We start from the raw sequence: 25,199 nt of genomic DNA on the forward strand, positions 1-25,199 counted from the left end.
TGCCGAGAGCGTGAGCTCGAGACAGCTGCGCATGCGTACAGGCTCAATTCAATCGAGGCCTATAGTGGGGTATGTGTCCTGTCGGAGTCTCCGTCGTGCGAGGGCACTTTTAGTTGCACCTAGGTGGCGCGCGCGAGAGGGAGGTGTCATTGGGCAAGCGGCAGCAGGTGAGGGACGTTAGTGGGGTCGAGCTGTTAGTGGGAAGCGCGTGGCCCCCAAGGGGATACGCTCCCCCCCGCCCCCTCCCGCGGTCGCGTGGCTGAGGAGACGCTGGGTTGAATCCGTTCGGGGAAGGCCCCGTGGTCAGCAGAGGGAGGCGGGGGCACTGCCCGCCCGGGCCACGCCGCGAACCTGGGGGGCGGTCCCACGTGCCGGCCGCCGTCTGAACCTGCCTCCGAGCCCCTGCGGGAGTGGCGTGTCCAGCCGCCGCCGCTGCCCTTGCCGCTCCGCTCGCCGCGGGCCCGGCCGCGGCACAGGCCTGCTGGCTGGGCAGAACCTCGGCCAGGCTCGGGCAAGAGGTTTGTCTGAACACACCCGGGAAGTGAATCGCGATCGAAGTGACCCCCCACCCCACCCCGGTGCTGCGCTGGCTGAAGTCGCGCTGCCCTCGGCGGAGGTCACCGCGCGGCTTCAGACTGGCCAGACTGATGGATGAGAGTAGGGAGCCGGGACACGAGCTGCCATAATGATTGCAAAGACAAGGTGCGCGAGGTAGTATCTCCTATTGGACCAACCCCTGTTACTGAGAGAGACCCGAGGAAGAGCTCTGCAGAGCTCCGTAACTCCTCTCTCACCAACAGAACTTGCTCCAATAAAAGATATTCCCTCATCCGTTGTGTCTCTGATATCCTGGGGCAAACACGGGGACAACAACAACAGGGCAGATAGTGAGATTATGCAGCTGTTCAGCGTTAGAGCTGGGCGGCGTCGTGGTTCCAGATTTCATAGTAGTCAGTTTCCTGCATTGTCTGTGGGAATCCAAGGCTGGTGCTGATGAACCAATAGGAGAAAGAGTAGCTGTTAGGTGCTAGGGTACTTCTCACAAATCTTCATTCATTGGTTAGGGAAGTATTTTGATACCAGTGTTCCTCAGTGTAATTTGGTTAACTATTGTCATTCTTCTCACAGTCAGAGTGAGCTATAAGGAGGAAAGGGGAATTATATAGACGGAAGCTGGTGAAAGAGAATAATTCTTCTTAATTCTAGAACTAGATACTTACTGTGCTGTAGTATACTTACTTAAGGGAGTGCCCTTATTCTAACTACAGAACATGTCTGGGTAAATAAAGTCAACTAAGCTGAATAGCTTACTGTACACAAACATTATTTTCTTTTTAAAATGTGCTGATAAGCAATTTACTTTGCATACGTTAAAAAACCCTAACATTCTCATCTCTAAAAATAATAAATTCAAACCTAAACAATAAGAAAACAAAAATATTATTGTAAAAGCACAAAATGTGGCATGATGACTTGAACAGACATAGAACCTGAAACTACTTTTAACTCTTTTTTTTTAATTTTGAATTGAGGTCTTTTTAAATAGGAATTTTTTTCCTCTCTTCCAGCCTTACTTCATTCCTGCCTGACATCCAAAAAATATAGATGTCAGTGAATATACATGCTCTGTTACCTTTAACACAACATTTATATAATTTATTTTAGTGATATGCATTGAAGTAGCATTTGACTTTGTTAACATTTATATTAAGCACTATATTTTGTGGTTTATTGGTCTGTGTGTATTTTTACATTTTAGGTGTATCAAGTTCTGATTCAAAATTGTCAAAAAATGGCATCCAAGAAGGAACTGACTAGCGATGAGCGGTTTAGCCGTGTTACAAAGGACCCTAGGTTTTGGGAAATGCCAGAAAAAGACCGCAAAATCAAGATTGACAAAAGATTTCAGGCTATGTTTCATGACAAGAAGTTTAAGTTGAAATATACTATTGATAAAAGAGGCCGTCCTGTTAACCACAGCTCTACAGAGGATCTGAAACGGTTCTATAATCTTTCAGATTCAGACTCTGATCTTTCAGGAGTTGACACCAAAGTATTTGCTGGAAAGAAAATGAAGAAGAAAAAAAAGTCAAAATCGAAAGGAGGAATAGACTCTGGGAAATTGCTTGACAAACCTACTGAAGGGGAAAGCAAAATAGTTAATCAGGAAATGGGCCACAAATGTGGAGCTCCATCAAAATCTGATGACTCCCAGAATGGACAGAAAAGCATCACAAGGACTGCCAGCTCATGTAGCCCAAAGCTGAAAGAGGACTGCAAGAAAATTAATGTAGAAAGTGATCCTACACAGGATGATAAAGGACTCATATGGAAAGGGAAAAACAAGCAAATTGTGGTGAGCTCAGATTCATCTCTAAGCAAACAAGAGACTTCAAAAGCAAGTAGTACTAAATCAGTCAAGGCTCCCAAAACAAAGTTTTCTTTAGAGGAAAAGAAAACTGAATCAGGTTTGTTAAATTTAAGGAACATGTTATATATCTTTTTTTTAAAAGTATGTATTTGTCTTTTGCTGGGTCAGACAAAGTAGACAAGGAAATCTTATTGGACCAGCTTGCAAGCTCAGTCATTTAAACAACTGATCTAGCCTTTTCTGCTTTTAAATAAAGCTTCTATATGTGCAGTTTCATCTTATTGGGAGAGACTAATTTTTAATCAAGGCCAGTGGTAAAGCTGTTTCACATTTGTTAGGACAGTTTGAAAGAATAAAATGTTGAAGACATCTATCAATACATTCACCAAGGGAATTAGAAAGAAACTTAAGATCTGATCCTGCAAACAAAAATTGCTTTAGCATCTGAGCAACTTTGATCCACATTTCTATGTGTTCACAGTTTTAGGCTCTTTGGGAAGAATGCTATTTCGAAAGAGAACTGGTATAGATTATTAATTTATTGCACTAAGAAAGGGGAAAAGCGTACTTCTAAAAAAAAAAGGAAAATGTGTATGTTTCTACAGTGTACTTAGTATTGTCAGTCATTTTTAATTGCTGCAGTCTTATTTCAGAACTTGAAATTGATGGTGCAGTTTTGGTGTAATGTCCTGTGTATGAATAGTTGTGTTCTCTTATTTAGGATTAAAACTATCCTGATGTTGAGACTTGAGGAAGGAAAAATTTAAAATATTCAAAGCATTTTGAAACAAATTGCATATTGGAACTAAATAGTAAAGTAGTTAAACACTTCTTGATTCAAAAGTCTGAGATTGAAGATGTGATGTGCTTTTAATTTTTTTTGCCAAAAAACATACTAGAATGAAATAACATTCATACTGTTACTAGGAATGATGAGTGGGCAGGACTGTTGATTTTCATGTGTTCAGACTTTGAATTATTATTGTTTTAATGAAGTAGCATTATATTGTAACATCTCTGTAGCCACAAGGATTCTGTGTTTGTCACTATGCTGTACCCTGTAGCCATGATGCTTCGTAATTGTAGCAGGATAGAATTCTGATTCTTCTGCTTCAGAAGCACAGATGCCTACCCATCACTTGAGCTAAGGGAGAATCTCCATTAGGAGTTATCAAAGCTGATTCCCCACTCTGGCACTTTGAGTGCGAAAGGTGGGGGCCCGCAAGGATTTTAAAAATGAATACTGGCCACCCCAGGCTGGTATTAAACTCCAAGGTCACAGCTTCTCTCTGGGTAGATGCTGCCACCACCCAAGTGCAAAAAACCAACAACCCAGGAAGGAACACTTGGGAATTCCTTCCCGTGAGGTACCCTCAAGCTCTTCCTGGGAAGAGCGGAGAAAGAAAGCAAAGGAAATCAACTGTTGCCACCAGCTAATTAAACAAGATATGCACAAACCTTGTAGGGACACACAAATCCAATCCTGTTCTTAAAAAAGGTAAATTTTATTAAACCCAAAACGAAAGGAAATACATTTGAAACTTAGGCCTTTTGGTAGATCTTAAAAGAAACCATTACAAAAATTAATCATCAAGATAACTCTCTTAAGGTTCAGCTTAAAGGTTACAGGCAAAACAAAAGCATCTGGGGTTAGCACAGAGGAGTCCACAAGGCAATAAGAAATAACCCTAGTCACATCTTCCTAGACATTCCCTGATTACTTACATATTTGGTGTTTCAGATAAGTAGGGTTACTTAGACTGTAAGCTTCTTGCAACAGGAACAAAGTTATAATTTTCTACATACAATATCAGGATTGGAAGGGACCTCAGAAGATCATCTAGTCCAACCCCCTGCTCAAAGCAGGGCAAATTCCCTTTTTTTTTTTTTTTTTTTTTTTTTTTTAAAACCCCAGTTCCCTTAATGGCCCCCTCAAGGATTGAACTCACAACCGTGGGTTCAGCAGAGCAATACTCAGACCACTGACCTATCCCTCCTCCTAATAAAGCACCATACACTCTTATGGGACAGCATACACATATAAATAATATTAAATCTGATATTTACCTTTTCAGTGAATAAAGCTGCTTTTGCATATGAACAAAGTAACATCAACAAAAGCCAGTTAGATGAAATTTCTAAAAATAAATACTATTTTGATTATGCAGAATCCAAAGATGACGGAGAAACCGGCGAGGAAGAGGAGTTGGAAGATGAGGGAGAAACAGGAGAGGAAGAGGAGTCAGAAGATGCCAGAGAAACAGGAGAGGAAGATAGTGATATTGATTCAGAAGAAGATGAAAGTGACAGTGGGCCCGATCTGGCTAGGGGGATAGGAAATATTGAAACCAGTTCTGAAGATGAAGAGGAAAATGATATGTCTGCAGTATTTACAAAGGCACCAAAGATTGAGCATGCCTGGAGAGAACTGCATATGGATGCTCCTCGTGCAGATGAGGTAACATTTTGGAATAGTCAGTGATAGTATAGTATACAGAACAGATTAGAGGATATTTCTGTGAGTGGAAAAATGACTATAACTGATCAATCAAATGAATAGAGTGGCAAAATTTTTGTAGCTAATTATTAGGGCTATAAAGCAATTAAATTAATTGCAATTAATCACACTGTTAATAATAGCATTTATTCAAATATTTTGGGTGTGTGCTACATTTTCAAATGCATTGATTTCAATTACAAGACAGAATACAAAGTGTATGGTGCTCACTTTATGTGACTATTTTGGATTATAAATTTGTACTGTAAAAAAAAGAAATACTATTTCAGTTCACTTCATACAAATACTATAGTGCAATCTCTTTATCGTGAAAGTGCAATTTACAAATATAGTGTTTTTTGATTACATAACTGCACTTGTATGAGGTGAATTGAAAAATACTATTTCTTTTGTTTATAATTTTACAATGCAAATGTTTGTAATAAAATTATTATGATGTGAGCACTTTACACTTTGTATTCTGTGTTGTAATTGAAATCAATATATTTGAAAATGTAGACAAACATCCAAAAATATTTAATACATTTCAATTGGCATTCTGTTGCTTAACAGTATGATTAAAAGTGCGATTAATCACAGTTAATTTTTTTGAGTTAATCAGATGAGTTAACTGCGTTGAATTGTCAGCCCTGTTTGTTTATACTATTTAGTATGTCTCCTTTAGAGGAGCCTTGGCTTATTGAAAGGGTAAGATTTTTTTATCTCAGAAAATCAGTATTCTAGAGATGGGAAGGGTGTGAGTTGCTCAGGAGAAGGGAGAGTTCTTAATGCTTCTCCTGTTGTATTGGTTTTCTGGGCCTCCTGTCCAAAGGGGGTTACCTGTCCAAAGGGGGTTTTATTGGTTACCAGGGCCTCCTGTCCAAAGAGGAGGAGAATTTGATCTTAGAAATCTGAATGCGGGGGAAGCAATGACTTGTGCAGGAGTAGTGTCTGAGAGGACAGGGGGTTACAGTGGTGGGGGAGCAGGCAATGACTTGTGCAGGAGGAGGGTAAAGAAAGTATCTTGCTGCTGCCTCTGGAAGTGTGCTTTCTGATACTGAACTCACTCAGCTCTCTGTAATCAGCAAGATGGGCTCCTTTCAGCTGAGCACACCTTGTTTGCAAGGGTCAGTGGATTTTACCTCAGGGGCTGGGCATGTGGTGGGGGAGGAGAGGCTGATGCAGGAAGGCTGAGGAGAGGCTGATGCAGGGAGGCTGAACTCACCAGGCCCCTGCTTTCTTTGGGGTGCCCTTGGAGCAAGGAGCTGGCCAGGGGCATTGGGACACGGTGTGGTGGTGGGGTCAGTCCCCAGAGCGAGTGGCATGCCAAGGGTGGTGCAGGGTTGATCCCCAGAGCCAGGAGCACGGTAGAGAGTGGGGTCAGTTCCCAGAGTGAGGGGCCAGCAGAGGCATTGGAGCATGGTGTGGGACCAGGTATGTATATGTCTTGGTCCCCAGACTGAGGGGATGGCCACAGAGGGTTGGTCCCTTGAACGAGGGGGCGGCCAGGGACTTTGGGGCATGGTGTGGAGGGAGGTGAAGGCATTGAGGTATGGCAGGGTCGGGATCCCTACCTCTCTGCCAGAGCTGGGGTAGGAGCCACTCTCCTCTCCTCTCCCCTTCCCTCCCTGCTATCTGGAGGCAGATTGGATTACTGCACCTGACCAGACATGTCAGGTCCATCCACAGCTGATGCCTCCCTCCCTGCCCAAATGCATGTGATTAACAGCATTAAAAATATTAACAAGTTAATTTTGTTTTCAGTTAATTAAAGGCATTAACTGAGATTAATCGACAGCCCTACTAATTACTTATTAGTTCGTAGTATTCCTTTACTTGAAACAATTAGACATATTGGCTGCCTAAAAGTGAGCAATTTAGTGCTAATGCGAGATGCATCAGTTCAGTTCATTTCTGCATCTCTTGATGATAGTGCTCTTGGTCCTTTGCTAGAAGGAGTGTTTCCTGTTGTTCGATTATGAATTCTGAAGCTTATTTTGACAGAGTTTAAAACTCTGTTAACCATTAGTGTGCTGGAAGCTTTCTCTGCTAAGTGTTGAGAGGTCTACTCTAGGCCAGTGGTTCTCAACTATGGGTATATGTACCCCTGTGGGTACACAGAGGTCTTACAGGGGGTGCATCAACTCATCCAGTTATTTGCCTAGTTTTCATAAAAAGTATTAGTGAGATCAGTACAAACTAAAATTTCATACCGACGATTTGTTTATACTGCTCTATATACTATACACTGAAATATTTGTATTCCAATTGATTTATTTTATACTTATATGGTAAAAATGAGAGAGTGATTTATTTTTCAATAACAGTGTGCTGTGACACTTTTGTATTTTTATGTCTGATTGTGTAAGCAAGCAGTTTTTAAGACAGATGTAATTTGGGGGTATGTGAGACAAATCAGACTCCTGAAAGGGGCATAGTGGTCTGGAAAGGTGGAGGGCCACTGTTCTAGGCCATTTATCAGATTTTAAGGTTTTATTTTTAAAAAAGTAATTGTTCCAAAGGCAGCCTTTTAAGTTTGTTTTGTAGTAATGTCCGTCATCAAATGCAGACAGACATCCCTGGTGCTTCTGCTGCTGATCAAATTCAAAGTCATGCTTTCTGTAATGGCACTGAAAACAATGTTGTCCCTTCTGCACTAGCAGCTAAAGTTTTTTCCAACATTACGTCAGGGAGACCTGTTGCTGTCAACTCTTGTCAGGAAGAGATCTGTTTCCTTTTAGATCTGCAGAAGTTCTCTAGGGAAGCAAAATTAGCAAAAGCATTAGAGCATTAAAAGCATTAGAGCTGTGGGTAAGAAGCAGTACAAACTGTAGTCTGAAACAGTAGATGCACTCTAGGAAAGTGAAAGATATAGGCCATCGTACAGCACATTTTATGTTTGAAAAATAGTAAAGCCCGTTTATTGAACATTTCTGTTTGCTCTGTAGTCACTGCTTAAGAACCATGGAAGCGTCAGTGATATCAAGTGTTGTGGGAGATGTCATTCTTATGTTCTCTAAAGTTCAACACAGTGTGACTTCATCAAAGAATAATAACTGGAAAATAAGATATTTCCTCTCTCAGCAATCAGCACCCAAAAATCTCATTACAATTAACATATTTTTGCCTTCTTCTTCAATGTAGATAACAAGTAGATTGGCAGTTTGCAACATGGACTGGAATAGGCTGAAGGCTAAAGACCTCCTGGTTTTGTTTAATTCTTTCATACCCAAAGGAGGTGTTATATTTTCTGTAAAGGTAAGAACTATCTGAAATAAAAATAAAAGCGTATTTTGATTCCAGCAAGTTGCTTTTCTTCCCCATTCCTCCTGCTGACTTCCTTTCGCCTCTCCCTATTCAGTTGATTTGTATTGGTCCTTTATAAAATAAATGTAGACTATAGCTCAACACTCTCCCTTCCATTGATGGGTGTTCATGTGGGGATGATAAACTGACACAGCTTCATTTGTGTATGTGACATTGGTTTCAGTCCTGTTCCCATTTAATTTGGTGGCAACACTTCTATTGATGCTAAAAGGAGTAGAATCAATACTATGTGCAAAAGCAGCATAAAGTTTAAATGCTTTATTTCCCTTAGGTCATACAGTAGATTCTCTAAAATTCTATCCTGTGGTATAGTTGAGGGTGGTAGCACCATCTAAAATCTTGGCTGCCCAATGATTCCAGTTATAGTACTTGTAACTTTGCCAAATTTAATCCATTTGAGTTGAAATTTTTTATGCCGGGTGTCTGCCTCAGGCTAACCTTTTTTGGAAAATTTCAACCAGAATAGTTTGGCCATTTCTGAGAATGAGGCTAGGCAAAAATATGTTTTGCCCTTGTTAAAAAGAACGAAGTGGAGGTTCTGTGAAGGGGAAAAGAATGTGATCATATAATTAGACAATCACACTGCATATACACAGGCAACCTTAATTTTGGCATTTCCTAACTTTTGAGTGCTTAACTTTGCAATGTTTTAATGTAGTTTTGTATGTAATATACATAAACAGAGCTGTATTGTCACTAAATGAGTAATTTATACTACAAAAACTGTGTGTGTGTGTGTGTGTGTGTGTATATATATGTGTATATATATATATATGTATATGTGTGTGTGTATAAATTACACGTATGCACTGTAGCTCTAACTTTGCATTTTAAGTAAAGTACAAACCTAGTTCACCTGAAAATGCACAGCAATTCTAGTTATAGATTTTTTATGAGTGAAATAGTATTTCAGAAACATCATCAGTATTTATAACTAACCCAGTAACTCTGTTCAGGCTATTTACTGTGAAATAGTATATTGTTTTATGATACATAGGAATATTGTCTCTGACATTCAGTCTACTGCTAAAAATAAATGTTCTTTGTCCCGAACTTTCAATTACAATTGAATTAATTCCATTCTTTCAAAACACAATTACTCATGTAACATTGCATTGGCTAGTCATTGCGTAAAGATATTTTTTCATAACCATGAAATCTATTAAGTTACCCTGGATCAGAAGATTGATGTTACAAAGATGTGAGTGAAATAGCTACAGTATTTAAAGATTGCTTTCATCTGAGCATTTACTACATAAAATCCATTACATGAATTCCTCTTGGGGAGTATTTCTCTACATACAACAGTAGAAATATATTTAATAAGAGGTTGGGTTTAGAGTGCTGAAAGTTAGGTGGTCTGAGCAGTTTTGGTCTTAGGTATTTTGTTTGGTTTTGTGATAGTGTAAGGGTTGTTTGTGCTCTTTGTTCAAGGGTTTTTACACTCTCCCTACCAAATGCATTTGATGTTTGCTACCAAAAGAATTGGCAAAGTTCTACTATTCTTTACATCAATAAATTGAATGAGGTAAATTAACTGGGCACTTGATGCTCTCTCATATAAACATCCCATAATCTAAGCAGTCTTCAGTCTTTTTGTTCCTGCTGAGTACTCTAAATGATGGACTATAGAGAAGTATCTTTCTGGTTTTTTTTTATTTTTTAAGCTTGACTGCTTCGTATTCTGTTCTGCTTCTATTGTTTAGTCAGTTTCCCTTTTTTTATGAGTCTTTAACACAACAGAAAAAAAAGAGCATAAAACAAATCTGACTCCAGTCCTACAACCTGAGCTGCATGGTTAAACCCCTGAACCTGAGTGGAGTCCAGTCAATTTCTGTGTGAGGGTATAAAGTTTTGCCTGAGTGGATCAGCTCTCAGGATCAGGGCCTTAGACAGTAAAACCACAAAAACTGGCAGGGAAATTGAGCTCAAGTATAATAATTAAATAGCTTCATTGTTCGTTTTTCTTTTTTGTCAATTGATTCCAAATTGATTGTGTCACATTAATTATTTCACAGCTGAACATTAATTCTATAATCACAAGTTAATATTGTTTTTATGTTTTTGTACATCAGTTTAATTTGAACACACTTATATGGTTGCTTACCTTTTATTTTCCTACAGGTAGTCATATCAAAGTCACTGAAACTACTTGTATGCTTAATTTTTAAGCACATGTAAGTGTTTTCAGGATTGGATCCTTGAATGATGTTTTCTCACTGGAAAGAAAAAAGAGATGCTCAGAACTCCTGGCTTGATAGATTTGTTTTCTTTTGGTTGCTGTACACTGCACCTGTGCAATTGGCTTATGACCTTTATTTGTAGATTTATCCTTCAGAGTTTGGAAAGCAGAGATTGAAAGAGGAGGAGCTGCAAGGACCTGTAGAACTATTAAGTCTTCCAGAGGACGGCACAGATAAAGATTGGTATTAATTTAAACTACAAATGGTTGACACTACCCTTTTTTAATGCTTCTCCACCTTTCTAGTTTTTCAGATGGTGTTTTTAATTGAATCTGACTCATATTCACATCATATACTTGAATAAATTTGTTGTGACATAAAACTTAAGGCCCCAGTTGTATAAATTGTTCGATGCAGGCCATTGGAATACACATGGGTGCAGAGGTTCATCTGCATGGGTTAGCTTGCAGCATTTGAGTGTAACTTGCTAAAACTTAAATCTACCTTTTAACCTTTACATGCTAGATCAAAGTAAGAACCGATCAAAAAGACTGTTTTGACATGTTCCCACCTTGAGGACTTAGCTTCTAACAGAAAACATTCAGCGTCTCAGAGCGATACCGTAGTATTTAATAAAGTGCAACATTTTTCTAGCCACTTAGCAAATAGCTAAGAAGTTTGTGTAGTGAAGACGGTTTTTGCAAATAATACCATAAAATCATAATTATTTAAAAAATGTTTTTTCATACATTGTGCATGTCTGTATCTGTAGATAGAGATTAGTTTATGCAAATAGCTCATTTTGAGTAAAAGACACCGGAAAATGTAGTGGGACTATGTGAGTTACTTTTCACCACTAGATGGTGATATCCCATACCGAAGAGTAAAATCATAATTGACCGAGTTACAGAAATGGGATACAATTAAATTGAAAATGCAGAAAGTGCACTTTATTTATGAACTGGAGAATTTCCCCAGATTAGCAACTTTAAACTCATGTGACAGTGCTCTTAGGAGCATTGTCACAATGGTAAACAGAAGAGAAAATTGGAGTATTTAATGCACAGCATACTTCTCTAAAACTTGATTCTCAAGCAAGCACAAGGAAAGACTTCTTTGCTGCCAAAATTTATAGCTATGTTATCAAGAAGAGGCTTAGTCCTATCCCATGTTAAGTAATCAGCACTGAGGAAAATGTGTCTTCAATACAATATCCTGATTTTGGCTCTAGTCTTGGAATGACATCCATGCAGTTAAACTTTTATGCATACCTGTCCAGAGTCCCATAGAAGTTGCTGAGACTCTATGTAGCATAAAATCTGATCTTTATGCAAAGTCAGGCCCATGTGTTGGTAATGTATGGTTTTAAGAAGTTAAGTTTGCAAAGTATTTCTGAAGTTGCAACTTTGTTTCATTGTTTTAACAAAAGTTATTTGGATGTTGTCTTCTCTTTTGTAGGATTTGTAGGGAAATACTAAGGGATTATCAGTTCAAACGACTGAAATACTTCTATGCAGTGGTAGAATGTGATTCTCCTGAAACAGCCAATACAATTTATGAGGCGTGTGATGGACTGGAATTTGAAAGTAGCTGTTCTTTTGTAGATCTCAGGTACAGCAAATGGTGGTGGTTTTGTAAAAACAAAACATTAAAGCAAGTTTTAAAAAATTAGAAGAATAATGCAGTTTACTTCCATCAAACTTTTAGCAAAACTGTATAGTACCTTGGGAAAAATATATACATTTTGGTTATATCTGGCTTTGTCAGAAAAAGCAAAGATCCCACCCTAAAGAGACTGTTTTCAAAAGGGGTTCATGATACAAATATTACTACATCTGCTTTTTCAGACATCTTTTACAGTCAAGCGGTAGGATACTAACAGAAAAACACACTGCTACTGTTCTGTGTTTGCTTCCTTCACCTGAGGCACGAGGTTAACTTGTTCCTTTATTACAGTTGTTTCAATTAATAGCAAATGTGTAGCTGCTATTGTCTTCAGGCTGTGCATCTTTGTGCTCAGGCTTTATGATTCAAAGTCAGAAAGCTTGATCACTTCAAACCTCGTATTTTAAGAAGTCAGGAAGCTAAACTACAGTCCTGCTTAGTCAGCAGACTATTTCGTTGTTTGCACAGAAAATCGTTGTGACATGACACTGTCAATAAAAATAATCTCTGTTAGATCCCAGTTTTGATGAGGGCTTGAAATTGCATGTGATGGGGAAAAAGCTAAGGTGTATTACCTCATAGACACTGGGTGTTGTATTTCAAAGGAAATACTTAAGACATATACTTTTGTGTTCCTGTTAATGAAACTTTCACATCCTAGAAAGATCTTGTCTTACAGCAGGGGAACCTGTTTGAGAATCCCCAAAGTCTTTCTTTCTCTTTTGCTTAACTTATTAAATTAGAAAAGTAGATGTTTTTGGAGGTGTACTGGGTAGCTTTCATTGTCAGGCAGTTGCATTTCAAGGGACATAATCAACTTGAAACCTACTCAGTTTTTTTTAAAATGAGGTTAAATAGTTTCGGGCACTAAAAATACATGAGGTTGCATGGCTATAGTTGTGACTTGAGGATCATATTTTCTATTTTTAAACAATGTTTCTCACTGACCTACACAACATGGGGAAACAACAAAATGGTCTTTACACCAAATTCAGTCAAATGCACGAAGTTGACTAACTGAAAGGGGAAAAATATTCTCTAGATATAAGCATCTTGTAAAAATGGTATTTAAACAATATTCAGACGGCTTTTTGATTTTTAAGATAATGTCCCTTTAGAATTTCACAGCTTCATATTGACTTCCATTTGTCTTCAAAATTGCTTTATTTTTCTTTCCTAATTTGTGACAATACTGAAAATAATCTGAACTGTTCTAATTGATCTATCCTGAAAGAGGAGATAGTGCTTAGAAAAGTGAGGTTAGTGTTTATAAAGGTGTTTTCCTCTCATCTCAAAAATGCTGTGGTCAGAATATGAGAATTAAGAAGCAAAGTTGAGAGATTCTGTCTCCGTACATATTCTGTGTCTTGATCTTCCAGGAAAAAGATAAATGCGTCCAGTGATATATTTAGGGTTATTTTAATAATCCTGTACTCAATATTTTTAACTTGTTTGCTTCCATTTTTTTAATCAGTGTTGTTTGCACATGTAGCTACTACTGGCCAAAAAAAAAAATATGCATCCTAGGGTCTCTAATCTATCCTGTTTTAATGATTCATAGTTAACTTACAAATCGTACCTGTTGGAAGCATTCGATGCCTATACTGGCCATATGCAAAGTACTAAATATTAAAAATTCAAAGTAATCAATTTAACTTCTTAAATTGTAATTCTTTTAAAAAATTAATTTCTTACCTTTTTCCACAATATTTTATAAAATACAGAGGATGTGGAAATTGATTGTACAGTGCAAATATTAACTTGTGTGATATGGTTTTTATCCTTTCCCTGTATGTTGCTGTCTTTGGGCTTATCCACCTCTTATCCTAGCAAAATCTTCTGTATTAATGTGCACTGATTTAATTAGAGAGAAGCTGAGCCTGTAACTGTTTGTTCTTTTGAGACATCACAATATGTGTTTGAATAACAAGACATCTTCTTTGCCTTTAAGATTTATTCCAGATGATGTTACATTTGATGATGAGCCAAAGGACATAGCCTCAGAAGTGGATGGAGCTGCATATAAACCAAAGTACTTCACATCTGCTGCTATGGGAACATCAACGGTATCTTAACAATGTTTTTGTAACCCTTTGTAATTTGTTGAGCTTTGTTTTTCTTGGTTTATATAAGATATATAAATAATGGATTAGTGGCACTGGTGATAGTGGAGAAAGGATCCTGTATATACTCATGATTGTAGAGATGTAGACTTCAAATAGATATTGTATGTGTATGTTACAGAGGTATAAATTTATGACTAGAGTTAAGACTGAATTTCACACTTTAAACGGATTCAACCTCATTGTTATAAATGAAGAGTAGTGTTTATTATCCTTAAATTTAGCCCACTTTCAGTTTGAATACAGAATGAAATTTGATTATTTGAAAGAAAATGTTAATTGGACTGACCTGGGTGTTTTAAGAAATGTAGCTCCACTACTTGGCTGTTTTATCAAAAATGATCTTATTCATGCAATAGGAGACTCTTCAGACTTTCCAGATAGCTAAAACTCATTGAAATTTTGAGCATGTAGGGAACACTAGAAGAAATTAAATACTATGCATAAGGTATGTTAGATGAAAATATGTTGTAATGAAGTTATTAATTATTGTTTATATCTACTTGATTTTATGGAGATGCGTGGTAGCAGCTCCCTAGTTAAAACTTAAATGGTTCTTAAATGCATAAAATACTGTTCCCTAAAAGTCTGTAGCCTTTTGAAATGAAATTTCAGTCATACCCTTTGATTTCTTTTCTTTGTTTTTGTTTGTTTTCTCTTGTTAAACTTCTAATAGGAAGTATTACAAACTGCACTCTGGGCAAAAACGTAAGCTTTACCTTTTACATTTTCTATGTTATCTTTTTGTCTCAAGGTGGATATAACATGGGATGAGACAGATCATGAAAGAATAACTTTACTACAGAGAAATTTTAAAAAAGATGAACTTCTTGACATGGATTTTCAAGCTTATTTGGCTTCATCTAGTGAAGAGGAGGAAGAGCAACAAGGTACTTATAATTCTTATGCAGTGTTTGCTTAAATTATGAGCAAAACAATTCAAGATCATACACTTTGTAGGTTAGTAATAAACTCCAGATAGTTTTAAAAACTATTTTACTGATTTAAACTTTCTTCCTTAAATAGAATCATAGATTATTAGGGTTGGAAGGGACCTCAGGAGATCATCTAGTCCAACTCCCTGCTCAAAGCAGGACCAATCCCCAAATGGCCCCCTCAAGGATTGAACTCTCAACCCTGGGTTTAGCAGGCCAATGCTCAAACCACTGAGCTATCCCTCCCCCCTATCATATCATAAATATGATTTATGAGGGACAGTATTTTGTCCATAGTAAAGGTTGTAATAGTCAGGAGCCATTATGGAGAGAATGTATTCCCTTCAAAATTAAAGGTGACTTTTAAAGGGCCAAAAATGGAGTGGTACGTAAAGAAGTCCTGAAAGTTTTGTTTGTTAACATTCAGCTATGTTCTACATTGGGAACTTCTATGGTAACTGGAGAGCTAGTGAAATGTTGACAAAACTGGAGCAAAGGGAATGGAAGCTGTACTTTTGAGAGGGGAAACATTTTTAGGTGTATTGTTCAACCTTTGTTTTTTTGGATGGGGGAGGGGAAGAGAACTGCGTGGTTAAGGTCAAAGACTAGTGAGCATTGGTATAAAGGAAGCCTTTGTTTTAAATATTCCGTAACGTTGGTCTTTCAATTAGGGTGTGGTGTGGCAGCTCATAGTAAACATAGAGATATCAAGAGGTCCTCCAGCAAATCAGGGAAGATGAGACTTTTGACATTCCTAATAATAAGGAAACACACAAAGACACAAACCACTCTTTAAGTTGTTTGTAGGTCATTTTTAAGAATACAGTCATGAGCTGTTATAAAGGCCTGTTTTGATACCTCCCACCCCTATAGCTTTGGCTGACAAAATTGGTTTGGCCCTGCAATTGGCATTTACGCTGAAGGGTAAGGAGAATTTTTCTCTAATGTTTGAGGAGAATTAGTCAGACTGCTTTTAGTTATAGGTCTTAAATGTAGTCTTGAAATTTTGTTTCTACCTAAAATTTCATTCAATACCACGAGCTTAAAAGCAGCTTTTCCTTTCTACACAATTAACTGTTAAAACTTCTCTCACTCATGTATGAACTGTAGTTGAAGAAACAATTCTACCAATTGTACTTTTGTTGCACAATTGTTTATTGAAATGTATTGGTTATACTTTTGTAAGAAGTCTGCCATCCTATAGCTGGTTAAACTTCAGAAAAAGCAGAAGATTCCTATACTGTATTGTAAAAGGTGTTTTCTCTGAAGTCCAGTGTTTGAATATTGTGGTAGTGAAGCTAAAGGATGAGGACTCTAGTCTCAGGTTTTTTATGGTTTACTTCTGTGGTTCCCAGGTCAATTTGCTGCAGTTTTTGTCCTTTTTTGGCTCACACTCCACCCTGACCTGATGTGGAGGGGAGGCCCTGGGCTGGACCAAATCTGGGGGTGTGGTGTTGCAACCAGGCATGCAGGGTCACAGCACCACTCAAGTTTGGCTCAGCTGTCCCTGACCCCCCGTTGTATGATGATGGGGCAGCCAGGTGAAAGCTGAGCAATGCTGTGACCTCTTGCACCAGGTCTCAGTGCCCTGAGTGGGGAGCCAGGCCCAGCTTCTCTTCTCTGTGATGAACAGTTTAATTATTAGACTGGTTTGAATGGTTTTTTGTTGTTGTTGTTGTTGTTGTGTTTTTTTGTTTTTTTTTTCAATCTCCAGCCTCTGAGTATAGTGAATTGAATTAAGGTAGATATGTGGTCTATGTTTGGAAAGTGAGGTCTTTATCTTGGAGTAGGAATGTGACTAGGGTGGTTAGCCGGGCAGATTATTTTTTTTTTGGCTTTGGAATAGTGAATGGCTGGGAGAAAGGTGTTTGTCTCCTGATCACAGCTGGTGATTAACTTGGAGGGTGGATTCTCTCGTCCTTATATAGAGGATAAGAGGGAAGATGTGGGGATTTCTGGCTAATAGGTGATGAAGTAGAGCTACATGCTATGGATGAGTAGTGATTTAAAAGTTTGTAGTCCGTACTTCATTTATATCTATAGCACATGTAAGAGGGTTTCTGGTAGCATGGTGGGAATCAGTGTGCAGATCTAAAATTGTTTTTTGGAATCACATTTTTGGATAGAAAAAATAGTTTTCCCTGCATACTGAGAGTTCCATGTATATTTTCCTTAATGAGACTTTATATTTTAAGTACACTAAATCATAACTAAGTATGACCCAAAACTATTAAAATTTGTAACTTTAATTCTTTTTAGTGACAGTTATTGTCCCTGAAAGTTTGAATTACCAGCAGAGAATTTGATTGCTGCAGTTATTGTTAGGCAGGAAAAATCAAGATCTGTACTATTTCTAGTCTGTCTGATTATGAGAATATTTCTCTCAAGTGTCTAGTGAATTCACTAACCTCATTGCAGTCTGTGTTCAATTCTCACTAAAGGAAAAGAGGTGTTATTGTTAGTTTCTGTCTTTTCTGATATTTTTAAAAAGGAGCTGGATGTACAGTGTTTTGAGTTCTTTCAGGAACCTGGCCTTCTAAAACTGTACAATTGTGGGTGTACTTGCCCTCTTCAAAACCTTTTAGAGAGTATTATCTTGTATTACCAGCTCAATTAAACATTAAGGGGTATTTTTAATATATTTTCAAAGTTAATGAAATGGAAGTGCTGTGATTATATATTTTAGGTTTTTGTTACTCGGCACTCATTAGTGACATGTAGTGATACTGTCTTACAATCAGTTTTCAATTCTGTCAGCTTTCTTTGGGGTGCAAGGAGAATGCATTATAACTTTAGTAAATCCTCTGGTATATATTAGTCAACGTTGTCATTTATAGATTCCTAAATTCCCTAATTTGCTGTCCCTCCATATAAACTTTCTGTAACCATACCACCACTATCATAAAGTAATTTGGAAGGAATGTAAAATGTCTTGAAGCTTTGGTCAGTTCTTTCAAATAGTTTTAAAAACTGATCTGGGATGCTTGCACTGTATTAAAGGAAGCTAATAATCAGAGATGAGTTACAGGAACATACAGGAGAGATCTTTCCATTTTGTTTCAAGGAATTGCTCCAGATCTTTTACTCAGAGCCTAGGGAATTCATCTGTCAGCAACCCCTGCTTGGTAATATCTTGCCAAGAATAATGCCCAATTGGTCCTTGTTTGATTTACGAATGAATTTTTAAAACACATTGCCGTGATCTCTCTCTCTCTCTTGCTCTCTTTTTTAAACTTTACTCTTGTGCCTCAGAGCAGTAGGGGAAGGGCAAATAGTCTAATGTTTCTTAACTCTTGAAAGATTCCAGGTGTGCAGTGAGAAGTGGTGCATATGGTCGGGGTGATGGTGGAAATGGACCTCCACAGTGAGTGACTCAATATCTTAGAGTTTCAAAAAGTTCTGTTACTGAGGGGGGTGGAATTGAACTGTCATCACACTTGCCAGTACATTTTCAACATGGAAAGGTTTTGCTTCTAATTCTGTTTTTAACAATAAGCTTTTAACAGAAAGAAATACATTGCTATTTCTTTAACATGTTCCTGATGTTTTATTCATTGACTTGTTGGATGGAATCCTGTCATGTATCCCTTATTATTATTGTGGCACTAAGCACAAACAGAAAAAATGAATTTCAGCTGTTTGAATGGAAATGTAAAAGTGTGATAGGGTGGAAAGAATGTTAGGCACTTCTTTATTTTTTATATTTTTTAACTTATAGAAGTATTTTATTTATACATAGTGTTTCTTTTACCCCATCTTAGTCTGCTTTTATATGGGTTTTTTAAAGTAAAAAATGTCTCCCATGGCTGTTGATAGTGCTGTCATAAAACAGTTTTGTAATGTCAAGCATTTCAGTGACCTGGTATGTTGTGGTTCACAGCACAAAATATCTCCGTTATTTTGCTTCTGTATTTTTCTTTATTTGAGGTAATTTCTTCCAGTCACTAAGCCTTTGTATTGTGAGTTTAAAATCTAGTGCTTAATTGCTATTTTGAGCAGGAACCATAATGATCAGTTTGGATATTTTTAAGGACACTCCAAATTAGGCACGTTACCCAGAGTTTTCTGAACCCAAAACTATGATAACTAGTCTTTGTTTTCCAGGTGGTTTCAAAACATAAATCAGTGGGGATACATCTCCTCTATCCAATAAGTGATTGGTACCCCAAAAGCCTTGTTTTTATTGAGTCTAAAGCACACATCTGAAATACCCCAGATATAGTTACGCAAAATCTGAGATGGTATCAGCTGGTAAGCACAGGTTTCTGGTGGCCAGCCTTCTTCCTTACTGCTGGGCAGTTGGATGTCCATCTCTTAACTGGTTGAAATCTCTTTCCGAACTTCTCCAAGTTACATACTCTAATCTCTTTTTATAGGTTGCTCTAAACAAAGCACATAACTCATAGTAACCCCTAGTGGGCTAACAGTTTCCCTAACATCAGCAAATAACTCATCATTCTACTTATCAGCAAAATGACTCCAAGTAAAAAACAAAACAAAATTCATAGTCGTAGACATGCAGGTCCAAGGTGATGAATCTGTCATTTTATCTATCCTTACTAGCAACACTGCAGCTGTTTTGTCTGCTTAGGCAAAGGCCAAACTATTCCTGACTATGTGGTGATCTCGCTTTTAGTTAATGTGTCTGAGTATATAAAATGGCTGTGGTTATGTCAACTCCAGTTCTCTCGGAACAATGTGATTTGTGTAGTTAATTTCTTAGTTCTTTCGTTTTTATAATACCTCACTAGAGATAAGAAAATATTCTCTTATCCTCTTGTCCTCCTGCTTAATTCTTTCAAACTAATTAATAGACCAAAACTGACTACCATAGAAAGGAGTTATAATGAGCCTAATCCCATATTGTACCCATAAGTCTCTGCATGGGTGGACTTCTGTGGAGAGCCTGTTTACTACAGCAGGGATCTGCACAGGGAGTGGAGTCTACTTCAGTATTCGTACCTAATGTGATGGAGGCAAGGGATCTGTTTTGTGCTCTATCACCAATGACAGCTGTGCGCAAATATAGTTGATGATTATCAGTAGCACTGAAGAGTGAATGCAACTCTTTTTAATCTACAAATTTTAATTTTATTGATAATTATATTTAAAAAATAAAATCCAAACAATTTCCTTTCTCTGCCTATTTTCAGCTTGAAAATCCTTATGAATCAATAAACTTTGTCTAGCCCTTTAAATTAGAGGGTAACATTTGAGTTATATTTTTACTTTTAGAAATACTGAAGTTATAAATGTGGCTTTTGTCATAAATTAAAATACAGTACACCCAACTTTTTGTAAATGAGCAGTTGCAAAAGAAAAATACACACATTTGTATGTATTTACACTTTTTCCTTCAATACATGCTAGATACAACTGGACAATGATATACAACAAAATTGGATTAATGTGTCATTTGACAATGTATGTTTCTGAACTGTGTTAAACAGGAGGTTATTTATGTTGGCTCTCTATCGCTATGTATACTAAGGTTGCCCTAGCAGTTCCCAGGCGTACACAGTCTGGGGTGCTGTTGTTCTGCTGCTTTGACAGTAGTGGTGTGGGTTCACCTCTTTAGAATGTTCATGTTCAGTTATTTTGGCATGCTGCCAACGTCTGCCAGAGGCAAAGCAAGTGATGGGAATTAATGACTTTGCCAGTTTATAAATCAGTTGACCCTAAATGGAATTACATCAGACAAAGGAATGGCACTTTTCTAACCTGAGTTTCCCTGTGAAATTACAGAGGTTTGCTGCAAACAATAAAGGCATCAGAGCTTTGCAACCAAAAAAATAAAAGTTTGCAGGAATCTTTATAAATGAAAAGTGTTAGCCTAAATATAAGGTTCACTACTAACTCCTATAAGTTCAGACAGAAATCTATAGACTAAACTACTAGGCATTTATTGGCTTTTAATCTAAATACGGTGCAAGACAAGGTGGAACCAGTCCATAGCAAAAATGTTTTTCACTGTTCCATTGTAAGGAGGGATTTGAGTACTTGTATTTAGGAGTTTGTATTTTGGTGGTTTATAAACCCTTTTTAACAAAGGCTTTTTTGAAAAGGTATACTGTATATTTGGGCCTGAGCGTCTTCTGGTAAGGCTTGACTTAGTTCCTTGCATCTGATAATCTAAAATTGGTTCTCTTTTTCCCTACTTCTTTTTTTTTCTGAATTAAAGGTATTTTAAGTTACGAACCAAGGAGACTTACTTTGGGGAAATATGTATCCATCTCTTGTTGTTCAAAATGGTCACTGAATTCAGGAGAAGTTTCGTTTCAGTAGAGCTTCATGCAGAAGAATGACCAGATATGACCTTTTATATGTTATTTTTAGGGCCCTACCAATTTCACATGAAACGCATCACGGACAGTGAATTAAGCCCTTCCCCGTGAAATCTGATGCCCCCTTGTTCCTAGGAGTGCCTCAGCAAAGAGGGGTCCTAGCTCCTGCTGGGCAGGGCAGGGACAGGACTTGTCAGTCTCCTGCACAGCCGCTCTGGGGGAAGACGAGAGGAGACCAGACCACCTCTGGGTGCCTCCCTCTGCTTCAGGACACACTCTGGGACTGGGCAGCAGCCCCAGAGGTTTCTGGAGTTGTAGGTGACTTGTGGAGTTGTGTCAAATCTTCCCCATGCTGCTGGGAGCGCCCCAGCAAAGGGGACTCCTGGCTCTGGCTGGGGAGGGACAGGACTGCACCCTAGAACCTTACTGACTTGCACTGGTCAGAAGCCTGACTGGTGTAAGCTCATTTCTTAGTTCACCATTCTGACAAAAGGGTAGTGGACATGTGATAGCTCTTGTTAACCTGAGCTGAGATTCCCCAAGCACTTCAACCAAAAACACACTGTTTTAGATAAAATATAAAACAGATTTATTAACTACAGACTGATAAATTTTAAATGATTATAAATAGCAGGCATAGAGATCTAAGTTGGGGGTACCTGAGAAAGAAAAATAAATGCACAGTTTAAATTCTGACTTTAACAGACTAAGCAAGATTTGAATCAAACAGTTTTTAACACTAACAGATGTTAGCTTACAGTTTCTCAATACACAGACTGGATCCTTTCCAGCATTGGACCAATCTCTCTGGTTCCAAGTCTTTGTCTCCAGACAGTCTTCCAGCTGTTGAGATGGTGTGGGCAGGGAGGGAGAGAGGCCAGCTGCTAGAAAGCTCCTTGCTGTGTTATGGGTTAATCTACCTCAGTGGTGTACATGCCTTCTCTGAAAAATCTCTGGGATAGTGGATTCTTTTCTTAATGGGCCATTAACGCCTTTTTGGCCCTCCTTTGTTGCAGCTGACAGGCTGGCTGTGGGCTTCTCCCAACATGTTTCAGTAACACAGAAAGCAATAAATACTTTGTCACTTCACATACAAAGCTAGTACATCCAATTCAGCAGGATATTAATGTTCAATAGATCAAGACTTTTAAAATGATATCTCTGAAGGCATACTTTGTACAAAACATCATAATCATGATGACGGTGAATATGGAGGTTGCAGGGTGCTATTTTGAGGTACAGAGTGTCACAGGGGAGTGTGTATGTGTTGTGGCTGCATGTTGTCTCTTTAAGCAGAGCATTCACCGGCCTGAACACTTGTTCAGCCAGTAGCAACCACTCCTGAGCCAGAGGCTGGTGCACAGGCAGCTGTCCTTCAGCGGAGAGCAGGTACACCAGTGGGGGAAGGGGGAGACTGACATCAGCCCATCCTCACCCCTCCCACCCCCGACTTTGTGCAGGAGGGCAGAGCAGACTCTGCAGCACAACTCCACAGCAGCTTGACTCTTAAGTGGGGCTGCATTAATTTCACTCATGCAGCCCACCCTGCCGGCCTGCTGTTGCGGCCCTAGTGCGGAGGGGAGAGCAGACTTTCGCATTAATATTTTGATTGTCTGCATTCTTGTTAAGGCAGATTTCATAGGGCCCTAATTAAATTATTTCCCTTTGGACACCAATCAGGTATCTGTGAGGGATGGGACGTGAGGTCTAGTGCTGTGATGGCAAACATTTTGTGCATTACATGCCAAGAAACTGCAGATGTAGTATTTTCAACACATGACATGCCAGAGGAGAAGAGCTAGCGGTCACGGGATTCCTGCTGTTGCATTTTGGCAGTCAGCTATTCATTAAAGGCTTGTATTTTCTTTACAATGTTGTGTGTGTTCTACCTATATCATCTGATAGTCAAGTTCTGATGTCAGAGTTGTCAGTTAATTGTTGAAGATAGTTAACACAAGTATAGTTGAACCGAATGGATCATCAGCAAAGCTACAGCTAGTTTTTCATAGGGGAAAAAAGAATCTGGCAGTGTTTTCCAAGCTCAAAAAAACTGTTTTCAGGAGATTTTTCTTCAGTCCTTCCATGCTCAGTATTTGCCAGCTGAGAACTGAAGTCAACAAACTTTGTTTTTCAGATAGCATTCTGCTGGAATGCAGTGAGCTGCCTCTCAGTCTAGCTACTCAGGATCTGTGTAGTAGAGTCCTTAACACTTTGTGTGGCTGTCTGAATTGTAACTTCTGTCTGTCAGGAGTTAAACCATCCTGCGTAAGTTTCCAGTGACTTCTCAATTGTATTTGATTGGTAAATTTCTGTGATGTTGCCCAGGATATCCATGAAAGTTGCTGAATTTTCCAGATGTTTTCTCAACAAAGGGAAGTATTTTTGCTTTCTGTCATCCAAGTCTTGAATGTTTCCAGCTTCTTTTAATAAGTTTTGGTGTCAAACGTGATGTTTGCTGTCGTTCTGAATCTTGAAGTTTTATATTTGGCTCATGGGCATGTTGAGTGAGGCCAGCAAAAAGCATCGAGTCACTCTGCTATTGCCAGTTGAGGATAATCTTGTCCCTTTTGATCTAAGAATAAACTGACTTCTTCCAAACATTCCATGATTTCAAGAATATGGCCTTAATTTAATCATCTAACACTGCTGTAAATCAGCAATCCTGCATGTTGAGACTCTCTACTTCTAAATGTTTAACTTGCTTAGTTAAGAGCTCTTAAAATGATAGAATTCACAACTTGAACCACTGCTCTGGAAATATCTTTCTTTGACATTCCTGCCTATATCAACAGATGAATCAATTCCACACAATAATTGCCAATAGTACAAAAAAATTTACATTGGTACTGTCATCTAAACAAAATCAGAATATATCTACAATTTTTTAGTCCAGTTTTCAATTGCTTACTTATTTTCATTCATATGTTAGAACTTTGTCTTTAATTGTCTTTCTGTGCAAGGCAATTCTTTATTTCACTTTTGGTCTAAAATCTTTGAACAAACTATTGGCACAGAAAAACTTTGTCTCCTTAATCACAATCAGAAAGTGGTTTATCATGCTGTGCAGTACAGCATGACACTTGAAAACTAGCAGCAAGACTGTTTGAACTATGAACAGACTTCGCACACACATTCAGCTGATTCTGGCCTCCCAGTAGTTTTTGTCAAATGTTCTTTTTGTTGTTCTCTAAGCTAACTAAGATTCTTACAGATTGTTTGAAAGTGATGTTGAACATTGCCTGTTTTAGAAACTGTGCACTCTGAGCAAAGAAAACACAATTCTTTGCCATTTGAAAGTGGAAAGTCTCTTCCATTACCATGACCGTTTAATTTTACCTTCTTAGGTAACATTGTTTGAAAAATCAACAAAACCAAAACACTCAGAATTCAGATTTTGACATTGGTTTGAATACGAAAGTCTGCCTTCCCCAGCTGAACCAAGTACTGGAAGAGAATTGACTCATGAATGATTCTCTCAGAAATAGGCCGAATACTAAAAATCAGTAACCAATGTAAAATTTAAGGGCGGCCTCTTTGACCATGAGGACACTCTCTTTCAACACAATAGAGCTGTCCATCCTCCCTGCCCCCAAGTAAGAATTTGCCTTCCTCCCTGAATTCAGGGCTCCAGGCACACATACAAGAATTTCCCTTGTGTCCTAAGCAGATGCCTCTCTCCTGGCCCTTTTCCAGAGGGAATGTACCTTTACCATTAGCAGGGTTCTCAGAGATTAGTTTGTAGCTGCTGCTAGACAAGGTGGAAAACAGCAGCCAAGTTAAAGGTCTCCTTTGTCTGCAGTCTTCCCAACCTGGG

At 38.3% G+C, this 25,199-nt stretch overlaps 1 protein-coding gene across 3 annotated transcripts in view; it reads left to right on the forward strand.

Moving 5' to 3' along the window:
* The first annotated feature begins 48 nt into the window (after positions 1-48).
* The window catches only part of ESF1 (ESF1 nucleolar pre-rRNA processing protein), a 60,060-nt gene continuing 34,909 nt past the window's right edge, over positions 49-25,199 (forward strand). Inside the window, exons 1-9 of one of the 3 annotated variants that reach the window (XM_032789849.2) lie at positions 109-167; positions 1,569-1,607; positions 1,760-2,468; positions 4,540-4,829; positions 8,013-8,126; positions 10,521-10,621; positions 11,837-11,989; positions 13,995-14,109; positions 14,921-15,056. In XM_032789849.2, coding sequence (XP_032645740.1) covers positions 1,793-2,468; positions 4,540-4,829; positions 8,013-8,126; positions 10,521-10,621; positions 11,837-11,989; positions 13,995-14,109; positions 14,921-15,056 — 1,585 coding nt within the window. In that variant the 5' untranslated portion in view covers positions 109-167; positions 1,569-1,607; positions 1,760-1,792. The other 2 variants (XM_032789852.2, XM_032789851.2) reach the window with 2 other exon arrangements.

The sequence above is a fragment of the Chelonoidis abingdonii genome, chromosome 3 (genome assembly GCF_003597395.2).
Source record: "Chelonoidis abingdonii isolate Lonesome George chromosome 3, CheloAbing_2.0, whole genome shotgun sequence".
Classification (NCBI taxonomy): Eukaryota; Metazoa; Chordata; order Testudines; family Testudinidae; genus Chelonoidis; species Chelonoidis abingdonii.